The following is a 13,706-nucleotide window of genomic DNA, read 5'->3' on the forward strand; positions in this document are numbered from 1 at the left end:
CAACCCAATCGACTGATATGAGGCCAGTCTTATTTTTTAACATCCTGTTATGAGATACTGACTCAGCTCCGTCCTACACAGTTGATTTACACTAAATGCAGACAATGAAAGACTGCCATTACGAACTGGTTCTAAGGCTACTTATACCAGCTACTGTCCTTATTACATTTTCCTTTAAAATTTTAGTTATCACCAAAATATGTTTGCAGTTTGCAAAATGACGTATCCTAGAGAAATTGAATTCTAAGATGATAATGCCATGAAAATGTGATGTGATGACTTGGAAAAAAAATAAAGCAACAGCATTAACAGAAGAATATAAAAATACTGTAAGACAAAAGATGGTGGGGTGGGGGAGGGGGAGAGAGACTTATAGAGAGAGCAGGGCAAATATATTTAATTGTGGCTCTATAAATGGTAGCAGGGAATTAAAAACTAATTAAAAAACAAAGACTACAAATTTATTAATTCGCAAAGCGTTTTCAAAGAACTTTCAGAAGTGCATCCATGCCCTTACTTCTTCAAAATCTGAAAAACATGGGAGATCATATCCTCCTCTGTAGTTTGTCTACTTTTTAGAACAACAAAAATAACAATTCTTTCTCACCAGCAGCAGTCTCCAATTCACACTACACAGACACTATAACATTACTTTTTTAAGATTTAAAAAACCTTCTTTCTTGCTTTCATTCACCTTTGCATTTTTTCAGAAAATAAAACCACATGACAGAGAACAACTCCATATAATTTTGTAAGTTTTTCAGAAAAAAAAGATCATTATAACGGTTCACTCTAATATCGTTCCTACATAAACCATAAATTCACTAAAACTACAAAACGATTTCTCCTTGGAAGCACAATTACACCCTTACCTCTTAAATATAAAAAAATGCTTCAATTAGATTATTATTCCAAAATCTAAACGATGAACCGTTGGTTGAAATAAGGGCAATAGGAAGAAAAAAAACATATACGAGGGAAAAAAACACCAACAAAAAGAGAAACACGATTTGCACAGAGTGAAAGGGAAAACAACATGAAGATCTTAAACTGTGACCAGCATCAAGCAAATGACCATTCTTACTTTTCAAGCAAAGGACTCATAATTCACATGAGATCAAGCAAATATAAATAGCTTGGACACTGCTTTTCCAACACTTGTGAACTCACGTACTGAAGGACCAGAAATTGAAAGAAACTTCAGAACATTAGTACTATTAGGAAAACTATGTGACATACAGACAGGAAAGTTAATTAAATCATTATGCTTGTTTTATTTTTAATAACACATTAGTAGAATGTATTTCTGACGGTCCCAGGCTTGGCTAATGAAAACAGATTGTCCAAGTCTTAAGTCCAATTTTTACAAAACACATTTTTCTTTCTCTTTAAAGTAAAGACGTCAGAGTGCAAACATGAATTACTATTTATTAATCATTATCAGACATTAAAAAATCAAATTCAGATCACTTTCAGAGACAGTCAAAGTGTGTGTGTGTGTGGGAGAGAGAGAGAAAGAGAGAGAGAGAGAGAGAGAGAGGGAAGGAGCGAGGGAGAGAGAGACGGAGAGAGAGAGAGAGACAGAAAGAGAGAGAGAGAGACAGACAGAAAGAGAGAGAGAGAGACAGGACATGAAAGACATGGAGGAAAGGGGGGAAGGAGGGAGACGAAAACGTTTCTTGCATCAAATCCTTTTTATACTGAAGCTAGACCTGTCCACCTAAATTCACAATGAATTTGAGCATAGCCTTTGATGAATAATACCCATCATAGACAGCAAAATTTGAAATGCATATAGTATTTTAAATATAAGAATGATTCACCGTCTTCAAAAGTTAAATACTATACTGCCATCACAAGGCAGCACAGGCCTCAGGAGAATACATCCTTCAAAGTTAGAATTAGAGCTTTCAAAATGGGTGGCTGTATGGAAACAGGTTGTCTGGACACACAATTATCATAAACATAAGCACCACAAGGAAAGACAGTCAACACATTTAGTAACTTGAGTAGATCATTGCTTTTTATCATCCTACACTAGGGCAATCAGAGGCCGACCCCTAGGACCATGATGTGCCCTCATTTATAAATATTTACAAGCATTAAAATCATAAAGATCACACAAAATTCTCCAGCATATCAGCTGCTACAAGAGAACTGATGATGCAAATTTGGGCAATTCCTGCAGGTGTCATACATATATTCAACCACAGCATTTACAAGGTAAAGGAAAAAATTAGGATGGAAATGAATCAATGCAGTCACTGGCCACAGGAAGAAAGGGTGACCCAGTGACACAATTTTAGCTGTTTATTTAAACACAAAGCATCAGTTCACTTTGAGATCGTTGTTGATTAGCAAAATACTTTGTGAGTATACAGATGCTTTAATCCAACTTTTGAACAAACAATGATGCATCTTTCCAAAACCAAATCCAATTTGAGTGAAAAATTATCAACACTCTTTCTTGAATCACAGATCTTGCAAAGGGTCCTGCACACATGGAGAATACACTTCACACCACAGCTGTTAACAACTTTAAATGCAATAATTTTGAATATCTGCTCTTAGCAAGGCTACGAAGTGTGTCTCCTTTCACCAAGTGACTTAACTCATCCCCCCCTTCCAAACAAAACCACTTTGAGTCACTCCTAAAAACACTTAACGCATCTTTGCTTCAGCATCAGTATGAGCAATTATCACAAAATGATCCCACCGCTTGGATAGACTTCTGTAGACGACAATGCCAAAACAATGCCATCGCCAAGACAATGTGTCACAACTCTGTATAATGGCAACACTACAAGACAAAAGGTCGGACTGCCTCTAAAGTTTTAGACGGAGATACATTTTAAAATGCAATTAGTAAATGTACATGTCAGATTGAGCCCTGCATACACAGGTTTCGAAGAACCAATAAGAAAGCTATTCAGTTTGTTATTCTTTGATGATATTAATAACAAAGCATATTTCTGGGTTTATAATACTTTGTATTTTCTTAATCACTATTAAAACATGACCTCAAAAGTTAACTAAAATAAGAGTTTCTGTAACTTCCATAAAAAAACTGCCAGTGCCATATCCAAAGTTCTTTAAAGGGAATCAAAGTATCCATATCCGTGTTTATCACTGAGAATCCACCATCAGAATTTACATGAAGCACAACCCTTCATCTTCAGATGATTCTTCTTCTTCAGTGTTCTCAGCATCACTCAAACCCAAGTCTGCATATCTCCCTGCTGCATCTGAAAATTTTGAAAGAAAATCATCACTTGACCATCACTATTATTTTTGCAACACATAAATATTTGTTTCCTACCATGATTTTAAACCTGGTCTTTGTAAGTAGGCTAATGCTCCTTTTTTAAAATGTCCTAAAGATCTTCTTACAGAACCTTCAGATGGACCTGAACTATGTAGCAAACTTACACAATAAGGCATAATGTAAAAATCAATCATTATTTCAGTTCTCAGTAAATATTATTAACTTTCAAAATAATAATGTCATCCCAGTTCACATTTATAGTCTACATTTGATTAGAATATGTGCGTCTAGAATTTAAAAACAGTGTCCAAGCATTTTTAGAAAAAACGTTCTATTTTGTCCACAAAAATATATCACAACTGGAGGTTTTCTGAGTCTCTCACCTTCAGCAGGCTTCCAGAACTTGCATATTCGGGCAGCCTCTCTGTTCCCAGTGACCAGGGCACCATGAGTGGTAGAGTAGAAGGACGGGTGGGTAGCTTCTCCAGCAAACAGCACAACCGGCTGAGGACATTAATATATGATTCCAAATGAGACACCTCACAAAAAAATTTTTTTAAGTTAATTCACAGACACTTTAAAATATATAGCGTCAATGAAAAGTGCTCAGAAAAGACTTTCACGGCAAAGAAAAGATTAAAGCCTTGTTCAGGAAACGTAAAATGTAATTTATATTTTTTTTAAAACAACCCTCATCATATTATCAATTTTTGCAGAAACCTACAAATAATATGGAATCAGTGGGTACTCAAAGTACTTGCAAGAACCCAGCAAATGAATGTCCACCTCTGGAAGGATTTAAGATGCCGCCTTGACACATTTTAACACTTTGCCCCAACAGAACGCCGATCAGAGATGGCAAGAATCCGTCCCCTTTCCCCATGGGACACCAATAGGTAATTGCAATATAATAAAATATGGACAAAAATATTGTAGGAATGATCTTCTTTTAGACATGCACACTTTTCATCAAAGTAACAATTTTCTTTGTGAATCGTATGTGTGGCATTTTGAGTACAGAAATCAGTTCGTTTACAAAAAAAATTAAGGTGAATTTTTACAAAAATAAATGTCGAGTAGACCTAGCATAAGTGTCGTTTTACACCGATACTATGACGAGGATTCGGGTGATGAATGTGCTAGATGTAATAGTCTCAGTTCTGATTCCAATTCCTTTTTTTCTGGCGAACTTGCAATCGCCACATTCAATTTTATCAATGTTCTGATAATTTCATACTGGTTGGGGTATTTTCTCCTAGATATGGGAATAGTACTGATGTTCCCCATCTGCATCCTACTACAAGGGGACAAAAGTTTTGCGAGCTAGGTGCGTGGAAAGTGTTTAATAATGATAAATGCTGCTTTAGTTCAAATCCTCTAAAAACAAGTCAAACAAAGTCGTTAGAGCAATAATTGGTACTGTAGGATCAAAAACACAGGAAATTCCTAAATGTGTGACCTGCTTTATGTAAACGGAAAAAAAAAATCCTTCTTTTGAAAAGTTAACATAAGGCTAATCATTCAATAACTCATAATAATCTAACTTAAACTAAAAAGGGGAGCGGGGGGGGAGACAACGAAGTTCAGGCTGCACTAAAAGTCACCAGAACGTAAAAAACAAACAATCCAACCTTGTCAAACATTGAACATTGTGGTAATGAGTAGTTTTCAAATCACCTTTTTTGTGTTGTCTTGTAGGTTTTTCGTGAGAGGGTGCTTTAAATGTAATATATCTTCTTGAGTAGAACCCACAGCAATGAAGCTATACGATCCTCTAGAATTCTTGTTATTGCCCCATGACGTTCTGAAATATGAAAAGCAAAGTAGTTTTACATCAACACTACAGAAATCTATGAAGCAACTGCAATAGTCTACAGGGCACTAAATAGCAATAAATAAGAGAAATAAATCTTTTACTTTAAAACCTGTATCCTCTACCCCAAATAGTGCTACTCAATTTACAAGTGTATTACAGCATTTTAACAGAAAAAAATCATGACTTTGAAATCAACTTTAACATATTGTAATCACTTTAAACGATTCTTTCAACAAGCTGTGACTCCTCTCCTCTTTCCATTGTCTCTCCAACTATTCAAATTCATCAAATGTCAAAAAAGCAATAATAAGTGAAAGCTGCATTTGGGAAATAAACACAGCAGTTTGGCCATAATTGAATCATATTGTTATTAATTATGAACATCTCGTTCTCACAAAACTTACCGTATAACCTTTTTCAATGTTGGAATGTCTTGTCCTTGCAAAAACATATGCACCACCTTATCCATTGCCTCCAGAACTTCATCATCAGTCAAAGACTCTAGGAACAGCGCTTCCTTTCCAGACAGCCAACCTACAAAGACAAAACAATTTTTACAAACATTATCATCACACTGAAATGAAACACCACAAACAGGATTTGCTACCTTTAAAAAAAAAAAAGGGATGAAAAAAATCATTGTACCATATATCCATTTTCTTAAATATAACATGAAAAGATGTTGAATTTTTTTAACACTCTTCCCTCACACACATTTTCTTCCAGTCTAATCTCCTGAGGTGAGGGAAATATTCTTGAAGAGTTTATTTGAATTGGTAACATCTCTAGACACAAACAAGCCATAGTGAAAGCAGAGTCTTTAGACATAAAAAGTAAGTAGGGAAAGAAAAAAAAAAATGATGGAATAAAGAAAATATTCGAGCGTAGACTGTTGAGTGTTATAATGATAGTCTCTATAGACTAGGTCACATACTGCCAGTGCGAAGTAAGTTTCTCCCTCCCCCCATGCAGGGAAAATACTATTTTCTTTTTACATGACTGCATTAAAAAAAACAGGGGAACGTCTTCAATAGAACACACTCAACTTTGAAGTGTTTCCATGGCAGATGATGAGACTATTCAGGGCACATACAGTAATTTTATCAAAGGGAAAAAGTGTTCATTATTATATATATATATATATATATATATATATATATATATATATAATAATATATGTTCTCACTGAATTCAGAAAAGCCATCTAAAACTGTACCCAATTATAAATTTATTTTGACAGCTATTGAAATGTGTTGAGCTGTTGAAATCTGTTCCATAACAGGTATTCTGAGGCCACCCTTCTCGAAAAATCACAACTTCATCACATGCACATCCTTTAAGCAGCATAGAATATACATGATACAAAAACCCTTACTAAAAAGACTAGGATTCAATTTTTAGTTCCAAAGATGTGGGGCTCTGTGTGGTTGCCAGACAGAAAAAAAACCCTATAGTAACCAGAACAAAAATCATTAACACTGCCACGGCTGGTATTCTGATTAATTTAAATTTCAGCAGTAACAAATTTGATTTTATGCAACATTCATGTTTCTTTGCAACTAAACCCCAGCCTACCATTACAATTTACAACTGAAGCTTGAAATATCAAAGGAAAAGTGCTCTCACCTAACACAAAAGCCTGAAGACAACAATTGTCTCAAACTGTTTAGATATTCATAGGATCAACTACTTCCTCAGTCATATTTCAGTTAGCTTTAGGTGTCAAGTCGTACAGATATAAAATTTAATAAGAGTAAAAACAAATTACATGCTGATGAAGAATGATGTTCCCTCAAGTACACACCTCCAGCTATAGAACAGGTAGGCTAAAAAGTTCACAAGCACTAAGCTCCAGGTGTGACAGCTGTTGTCTCCAGCTTTTTATGTAATCCATCAACGGATGGTTATTTTTACCAACAGTTTCATAGAGCTGGTCCAGAAAAAGGTTTTTCTTTCTAAAAATAAACTTTTACTAGACAAGAAAAGGATATCATCCTCATATAATTAGTGTCACATTAAATACTAGGAAACATTCAAGCTTGAAACAACAGGGACAAAGCAGTGCAAGTTTACAGATGTGTCTTAATTTCTAGCAATATAGAAGGCCTTCGAAGTGGCTGGTTGTAAGCAGGACTCAAAGACAGCACAAAATATAGATCATGAGTGTGCTAATCAACATTCAATGCAAAGATCTTGCAACAAAGTGAAAACTTCACATTACAGAAATTGAAGAAGCTTGACCTTACAACCTCCTTAAAGTAACCCTATATGTATGTCGTGTTTTACTATGGTATCAATACGACATGGGGAACTCAGTGCCACCACTTTCCAAAGATGACTTTTTGAGAAATACTGAAAGTTTCAAAGAGATCTTCAAACTAGAAGTATTCTAAAATGTGAAGAATACAACCCCGGAGGTACAAAATGCCCCCAGGGTGTACGGATAGGGTAAAAAACTTGTCTGACAAAAGTGGCAACCCAAGATAATAGTAGAGATCAAAGGCATGAGACACCTGCTTTGAAGACATTGAGTTCAATGCTTACAAAGAACTCGACTTTTCAAAGGTCTTACACCGTTTTTTAGTTAGTTCTAGTAGAGGTTTTACTGAACTCGCAACTGCATAAGGTCATATGAGCGCCAGAAGATTAGAGGTGTTACAAAAGAAAACAGAAGAGAAGAAGGCAAGATAAGGACGATAGATGTTCGATACGAAAGAGGGAGCAAACCACACCAGAGCACCCGCCAACCACCCATTTACACTGTTTGAGAACCACATAACCTACCACAATAAAATCAATTAGATCTACATTCATGGATCTTTCACGTAAATGAACTTATTCAAAAATGTCAAAATAAACTAAATTTGTAATACATGAAGTGAAGAATAACCAGGAAAATAACCATAAAAAGAAACAAGTAACAACAAGAAGTTGAGAGTGCTTGAAAGATAGAGAAAGACACATTTTATTTCAATACAATTCAAGGAAAAAGAAAACTCAAACATGAAAAGGAGAAAAGGGTAAGTAAGGTCAATTAACTTTTCAGCGTAAATTCATGAGATATGATGAACGGAAACAACACAGTCATAGTAACAGGAAAGAAGCATGAAGAATCACAGCTAAAAGATGGGGTAAAAAAGGAAGGACAGGGAAGAAGGAAGACAGAGAAAGAGAGAGAGAAAGCTGGAGTAGTAGGAGGGTTCTTAATACTTACCGACAAGTACGTTGTCATGTACAACTTCCAGAGAGTATATTTTTCTGTACCATCTTTCCCTGAGATTTTCTTCATTGTTGACTGCTGGGTCCCATGCTAAGTGTATGCGGTGAGTGGGTTTCTCCAGAACTGGTCCATCAAACACAAGGATCACTTTATTTACAACTCCAAATCCCAAGTGATGAATGGCATCTTTTTTCTTCAGAGGAAGTTCTGGGGTAAACATCCTATCACAAGCTGCTTTGAGAACACCTAGGGATACAGTCACTATCACATGGTCGGCATAATATATGTCACCACTCTCACACTCCACACTGACCATATCCTCTGGACACTGGCCTTCACTCACATCTCCCCAGTGAATTTTGCGCACAGGACTATTGAGTTTAATTCTATCTTCTGGTATTCCTTCTCTCACAATATCCAAAATAGCACTGAAGCCACGGGGAATAACAAGGTGACGGCCTGGCAGTTCTTTGTAAGAACCAAATTGTGACAAGGACACATCATAGAGGCTATCACAGCCACTGATACAACACTCCAGAAGACGCCGTTGGTGGTACACTAATTCCAATTGTTGCCGTTCTTCTCCAGCTGTGTTTGCAAGTTTTTCAAGAATTAGACGGTCAAGCTCACTGCCCACACTTTCATTCACATCAATGGGGATGTGTGACAGGAAGTAGTCCTCACAGGAGGTGAGCATCGTACCATAAGCAAAGTCAACTTTCTTCACCGTACCTTCAAAGATTGTTTCTCCAAGTTCTGTCTTGTAGATGTTCTTACTGTTAAGATGAAGCTCTCTCTCCGTAAGAAGGTTGTTCTCATCAGCAATCTTGTAGATAGGGTTGTGTTTAACCCCATGAATCCAGTTTGCACCAAGCTCAGCTTTGTGACCATTGTCATCTGAGAATAAAGTTTAAAAATATATTCAATTTGATAAGTTCACCATTATCAGTTCAAGACAATATAATGGTATGAATTTTGCTATTAATAAGTTTTGTTATGTTATTCACAATGATGATAATAATTTATACGATTTCATCATTGAAACTGAGCAAGCAAGGTCTGACAAGATTCAAACTAGTAAAAATATCATAAAAGTATAGTTTAGTTAAAAGTCGAGTGCTATGCCGTCTGCCGAAAGTCCTGCCCAATCAACCACAGTCAGCTGCAATCTATCTACGCAGTCAGGTGTTGCGGAAATCCCGCCTGATTGGTCGAGGTACCAAAAGTGCTGGGGGCATTTAGACCAAAAGCAGTGATATTTTATACAAAAAATTACAGCGTATGGGTGGGTGGGTGGGCTGCTTCATTTTGCAGAATCGTTTAGAACACAGAATTTAGCAGGGATAAGGAATATATTAAGTAAGTTCTAACAACAAGTGATCAGAAAAAATATGGGGAGGGAGGGCGTGGTGGTGGAGTCAGAAACAGTGGGGTAGAACTTCAACTAAACTGGCACTACATTTTCATTACAGTGACTTGCAGTGAAAACAGCAAAACAAATAAAAAAACTACAAAACAAAACACCGATGAAGTCCTTTAAGGCAGAGAAATTTTCATTTCAACACAAATTCTTGACAAATCAATATTATACATGAGTCTGAAATAAAACGTGTCACTGATGAAAAATTATTTTTAAAATGGTTTTTAGAGTCCCAATTTCTTTCGTTATAACTTGAGTAAAAAATCCCTTACTACTTCTACTAATAATAGTAATAGAGCATTCGAAAGACTTCTAAAATTGGAAATTCAAATAAGCAAACTGACCTGCCTGTTGTAGTGTAGATAGCACAGAAAAGAACAAAGAATTCACAAAAGGATGAGGGTGAGTGGATAGGGCTTTGGGTTGTTGCGAAAAACTAACTTCCCTTGCAAAAATTTAACCTGTTCTGTGCCCCTGTCCATAACCTGGCCCGGGCCCAGGCAGCATTGTATAATGCATACAACCTGTTCATCGTACTGACACACTCACTCAGATTAACAAGTGTTAGAAAGGTAAGCTGACAAAATATACTCTCGGATTTTAGGCCTACAGACACATGCGCATCAAATTTATGGGTGGGGTTTATACAATGAGATCATAAAAGACATTGCAAATTTGAAGAAAATAGCATCATTTGACATATGATGGATGACATATATATATGTGCAAATTTGCTCCCTATTTCGATTTCTGGCTAATAAACATCCAATCGTGGATTGCGAGAAGTAACTCATTTTGAAAAAAAACATTATTTAACAAAATGACCATTTTTTAAATTAAAAATTTCAGGCTGAGCTTTGATAGCTTTTGGGGGTTTTACCCTTGCCAATAAAAATTGGGGAAAAAATTCCACCTCAAGACACCAAAGAAATGAACTTCCCATAATTTCTTTGCAGATAATATTGATTACATAAAAGGCCTGGATTTTGTAAGCGTTCCAAATAAACAAATTTAATTGAGTTCAAATTATTGTGAGGCATCATAGTGAAACCAGGCACTAGTCAAAATATAATGAAATAAAAAAATGGCCATTTTTATGCTTGAGTGGTAATTTTTATCAAATTTTTGTTCTTTGGCTCAAAGCCTTTAATATCCTCGCAAAAACTCAGTACAGTGTGGAATTTACAGAAAAACTTGGAAAATGTAACTAACAGCACAAAAATTAAATTTGCAGTTTTAAAGAACTCAAGCTTTAGAAGTCACCATATTTTGGCGGCTATTTTCTCGCTAATTTTACTTCTGAAACAGAAACCAGGTGACCCTCACCTCATTTAATTGTAAATTCTCCATTCTATTCAAGATAGATTGGGTGTGGATTTCAACGAAAGTAAAAGACAAATGAACAGGGAGGAGTTCCGCAGAGGGCCGGCACTTGCCATGACAAACTATAGGCCAACAAGGGTTTGGGTTAGGTGCTGTTGATCGGTCGGCCTTCTGCGGAACTCCTTCCAAATGAACAAGCTTTTTTTTAAAGCTGAAACCAATAACTCCGCACCCAAAAATTAACAAGTGCCTGATTCCATTGCGTCGTGACACTACACATAGATTCTACATCAAGAAGACTGTTGCCTTAATCCATCATAGTAGTAGTTATCATTTCCTCACTGCTTTAGATTCTATTTGATCGCTTTTAAGTACAAGGGGGCTATACTATCCCGAAAAAAGCTGTTTTGAGAAAACCGAGGGTAAAGTTTAGCCCCTTATTCAGTTTCTTTAAAAGACACGAAAAGTTTTCTCAATAACCAAAACACACCAGGGAAACCAAACTTCTCCCACAGGTAGGGCAATGCCCACTTTTGGTGTAGGTCAAGATTTCTGGAAACCGACCAAATCTGGGTTCGCCTGCTTGTCCTTAAAATCGACCAATTGGAAGAACAATGATAATTTAAAGTAAGGTACCATATTATTATAAACAGTTCAAATTAATGTGTTTAAAAGTCTGTACTACACTAATCTAGTTCTAGATCTAGGCTAGATCTAGTTAATCTCAATCTCAGGGCAGACACAAGACAAGTTAAAAAAACCCACCAAAAAACAATAACCCCCCCCCCCCCCCCCCCCCCCCAGAGATGATGCCAGATCCGCCTCTGTTAGTTAAAGCCAAAAGAAGACCAAAAAATAACAATGACGACGACTAAAGGGTGCGGCCTGTGTCTAGCGGGCCGGAGGGACCTGACTCAACTTCAACAGTCATGGTGTGGGCCTTTCCGTGTTCTAATCATGCCGTAATCATTGTGCTCTAGTGATCTAATGTAATGGAATAGGAATAACCAGAGGCAGTTTGAAACGTCGAACTAGGCTAGGCTAACAAGGTTACAAGGGGCCAGGAAGAGGAGTGGAAATCAAAGAACGGATTGGGCTATTTTCTTCAGTTTTCAGGCCTTCAAAGTTAGCCATATTTCGATATTTAGACGTAGACATGCAAACGTCGAGTTCTTCAGATCAGTGATCGCTTGGTCGAACACCAGTCTGCATCCTCACAGGCAGTGGACAAGGGAGTCAAAGGAGCCACTAGGCCTGGGGCCAGGGCCATTTAGGACAAGAAACCCGTCACCGGACAGCCACTGCCCTTTCCTGACCTTCACCCATGTCGGCGTCGGCCAAACCCGCCAACCCAGTGCACCACTCGAGACGTCGACGACAGAGCTTATGATTCGAGCTACCCTTACAACAAAAAAGCGAGCTGTTTGTTTATGCTCGAGTTCTGGATGAATAAAAGAAATACCTCTAACATTAGAATGGGTAGCCTATCATTATCAAACAGCTAACGACTTTTTATGACACGTACTTCTCTCATGCCATTGCTAACCCACTAGAATAATGGACGCATCCATGTCAAGATCAATAGTGAATGAATGACGAAGTTCGTGTCCGCTAAAGCGTTCACTTACCAACTGGGACACTCCAGATTCTCCCTCCTATTCGATCAGAAGCCTCCAAAATTAAGAAATCATTGAAGCCTTCAAGTTGTAAATACTTGCCAGCTGCCAGACCAGCTATACCACCTCCAATAATGATGGTTTTGGGTTGTCGTTTCTTCGACTTCTCTTGACCCCCTCCTTCCATTATGGAACAGCTGACGCGTTCACGGCTCATAGACGAAACAGTAACAGAACTAAATAGACCCTTCTTTCACTTGCTGTTCACGTTTACGAATCCAATTGTGAAATATATCGTACCATAACACATAACATGATAAATTCACATCAAAAACATTCGGAAAACACAGGCCCCGACGAGAATTTCATGTTGATCGAGGCTCTCACACTTGCACACTAAACACCGAGCCAGCCAATCCTTCGCAGTTGCCTACAAACGCGTTGGCCTGTGCTGACGTCACAGACAAGGCAAGGCCACAGTATTCACGCGTTGTTTGGGTAATTCCATTCCTACGTGGGGGAGGGAGGGTTCTAAATATAGCTGGTCTAAGGCTCGCTTTGTCGGATTTGTTATGATTCGTCTTGACATCCAGATAGACGAGGCGACCTCATTCAAGCCTTTGATCATGTTTTCATTGGCAAGTGAATTTTAAACATATTTTATTCTTTAATCATTATCGATTGAGTTTGTTGAAACCGTTTGGCTGTGAACGTAACAACAGCACACAAAAAAACCACCCTTGAAATAATGTCATAAATTGTTTTCTTTCCGATGTTGGTTTCAATAAACTCAGGAGTAGATCTAGTTTAATTTTTTTACTTTTCTAACTTTTTGTAACCCACTCACAATAGGCACCGTCCGTCGTCTGCTAGACCAACACATCTGCAATAGATCTAATACATTTTTAAAAAGGTAAAGAAACCAGCCCTGTAATAATGGCACTCTACCAATACAATCGTAGATCTTAGGCCACCCTTAAAATATGTAGGCTACTGTCGAAAAAAAACCCAACTGATTTTAACATGCCCCTCCCCCCGTACAACCC

General features: G+C 37.3%; 1 protein-coding gene across 1 annotated transcript; it reads right to left on the reverse strand.

The window, feature by feature from the left end:
* Window positions 1–2,001: 2,001 nt before the first annotated feature.
* LOC101847089 (spermine oxidase) lies at window positions 2,002–13,103 on the reverse strand. Its single transcript, XM_005092173.3, has 6 exons — window positions 12,673–13,103; window positions 8,296–9,198; window positions 5,486–5,615; window positions 4,943–5,069; window positions 3,649–3,769; window positions 2,002–3,245 (listed from the first exon to the last, which is right to left on the reverse strand). The coding sequence occupies exons 1-6, from the start codon at window positions 12,875–12,877 to the stop codon at window positions 3,151–3,153; spliced, it is 1,581 nt and encodes a 526-aa protein (XP_005092230.1). The 5' UTR covers window positions 12,878–13,103; the 3' UTR covers window positions 2,002–3,150.
* Between the last annotated feature and the right edge of the window lie 603 nt (window positions 13,104–13,706).

Source organism: Aplysia californica, unplaced genomic scaffold, assembly GCF_000002075.1.
Source record: "Aplysia californica isolate F4 #8 unplaced genomic scaffold, AplCal3.0 scaffold00041, whole genome shotgun sequence".
NCBI classification, from domain to species: domain Eukaryota; kingdom Metazoa; phylum Mollusca; class Gastropoda; order Aplysiida; family Aplysiidae; genus Aplysia; species Aplysia californica.

Coding starts and splice junctions, on each gene's coding strand:
- LOC101847089 (XM_005092173.3), bottom strand. CDS start 12,877: ATGAGCCGTGAACGCGTCAGCTGTTCCATAATGGAAGGAGGGGGTCAA. Junction 9,199..12,672: donor AATCTGGAGTGTCCCAGTTG/GTAAGTGAACGC, acceptor CTTTATTCTCAG/ATGACAATGGTCACAAAGCT. Junction 3,246..3,648: donor GTTCTGGAAGCCTGCTGAAG/GTGAGAGACTCA, acceptor CAAAATTTTCAG/ATGCAGCAGGGAGATATGCA.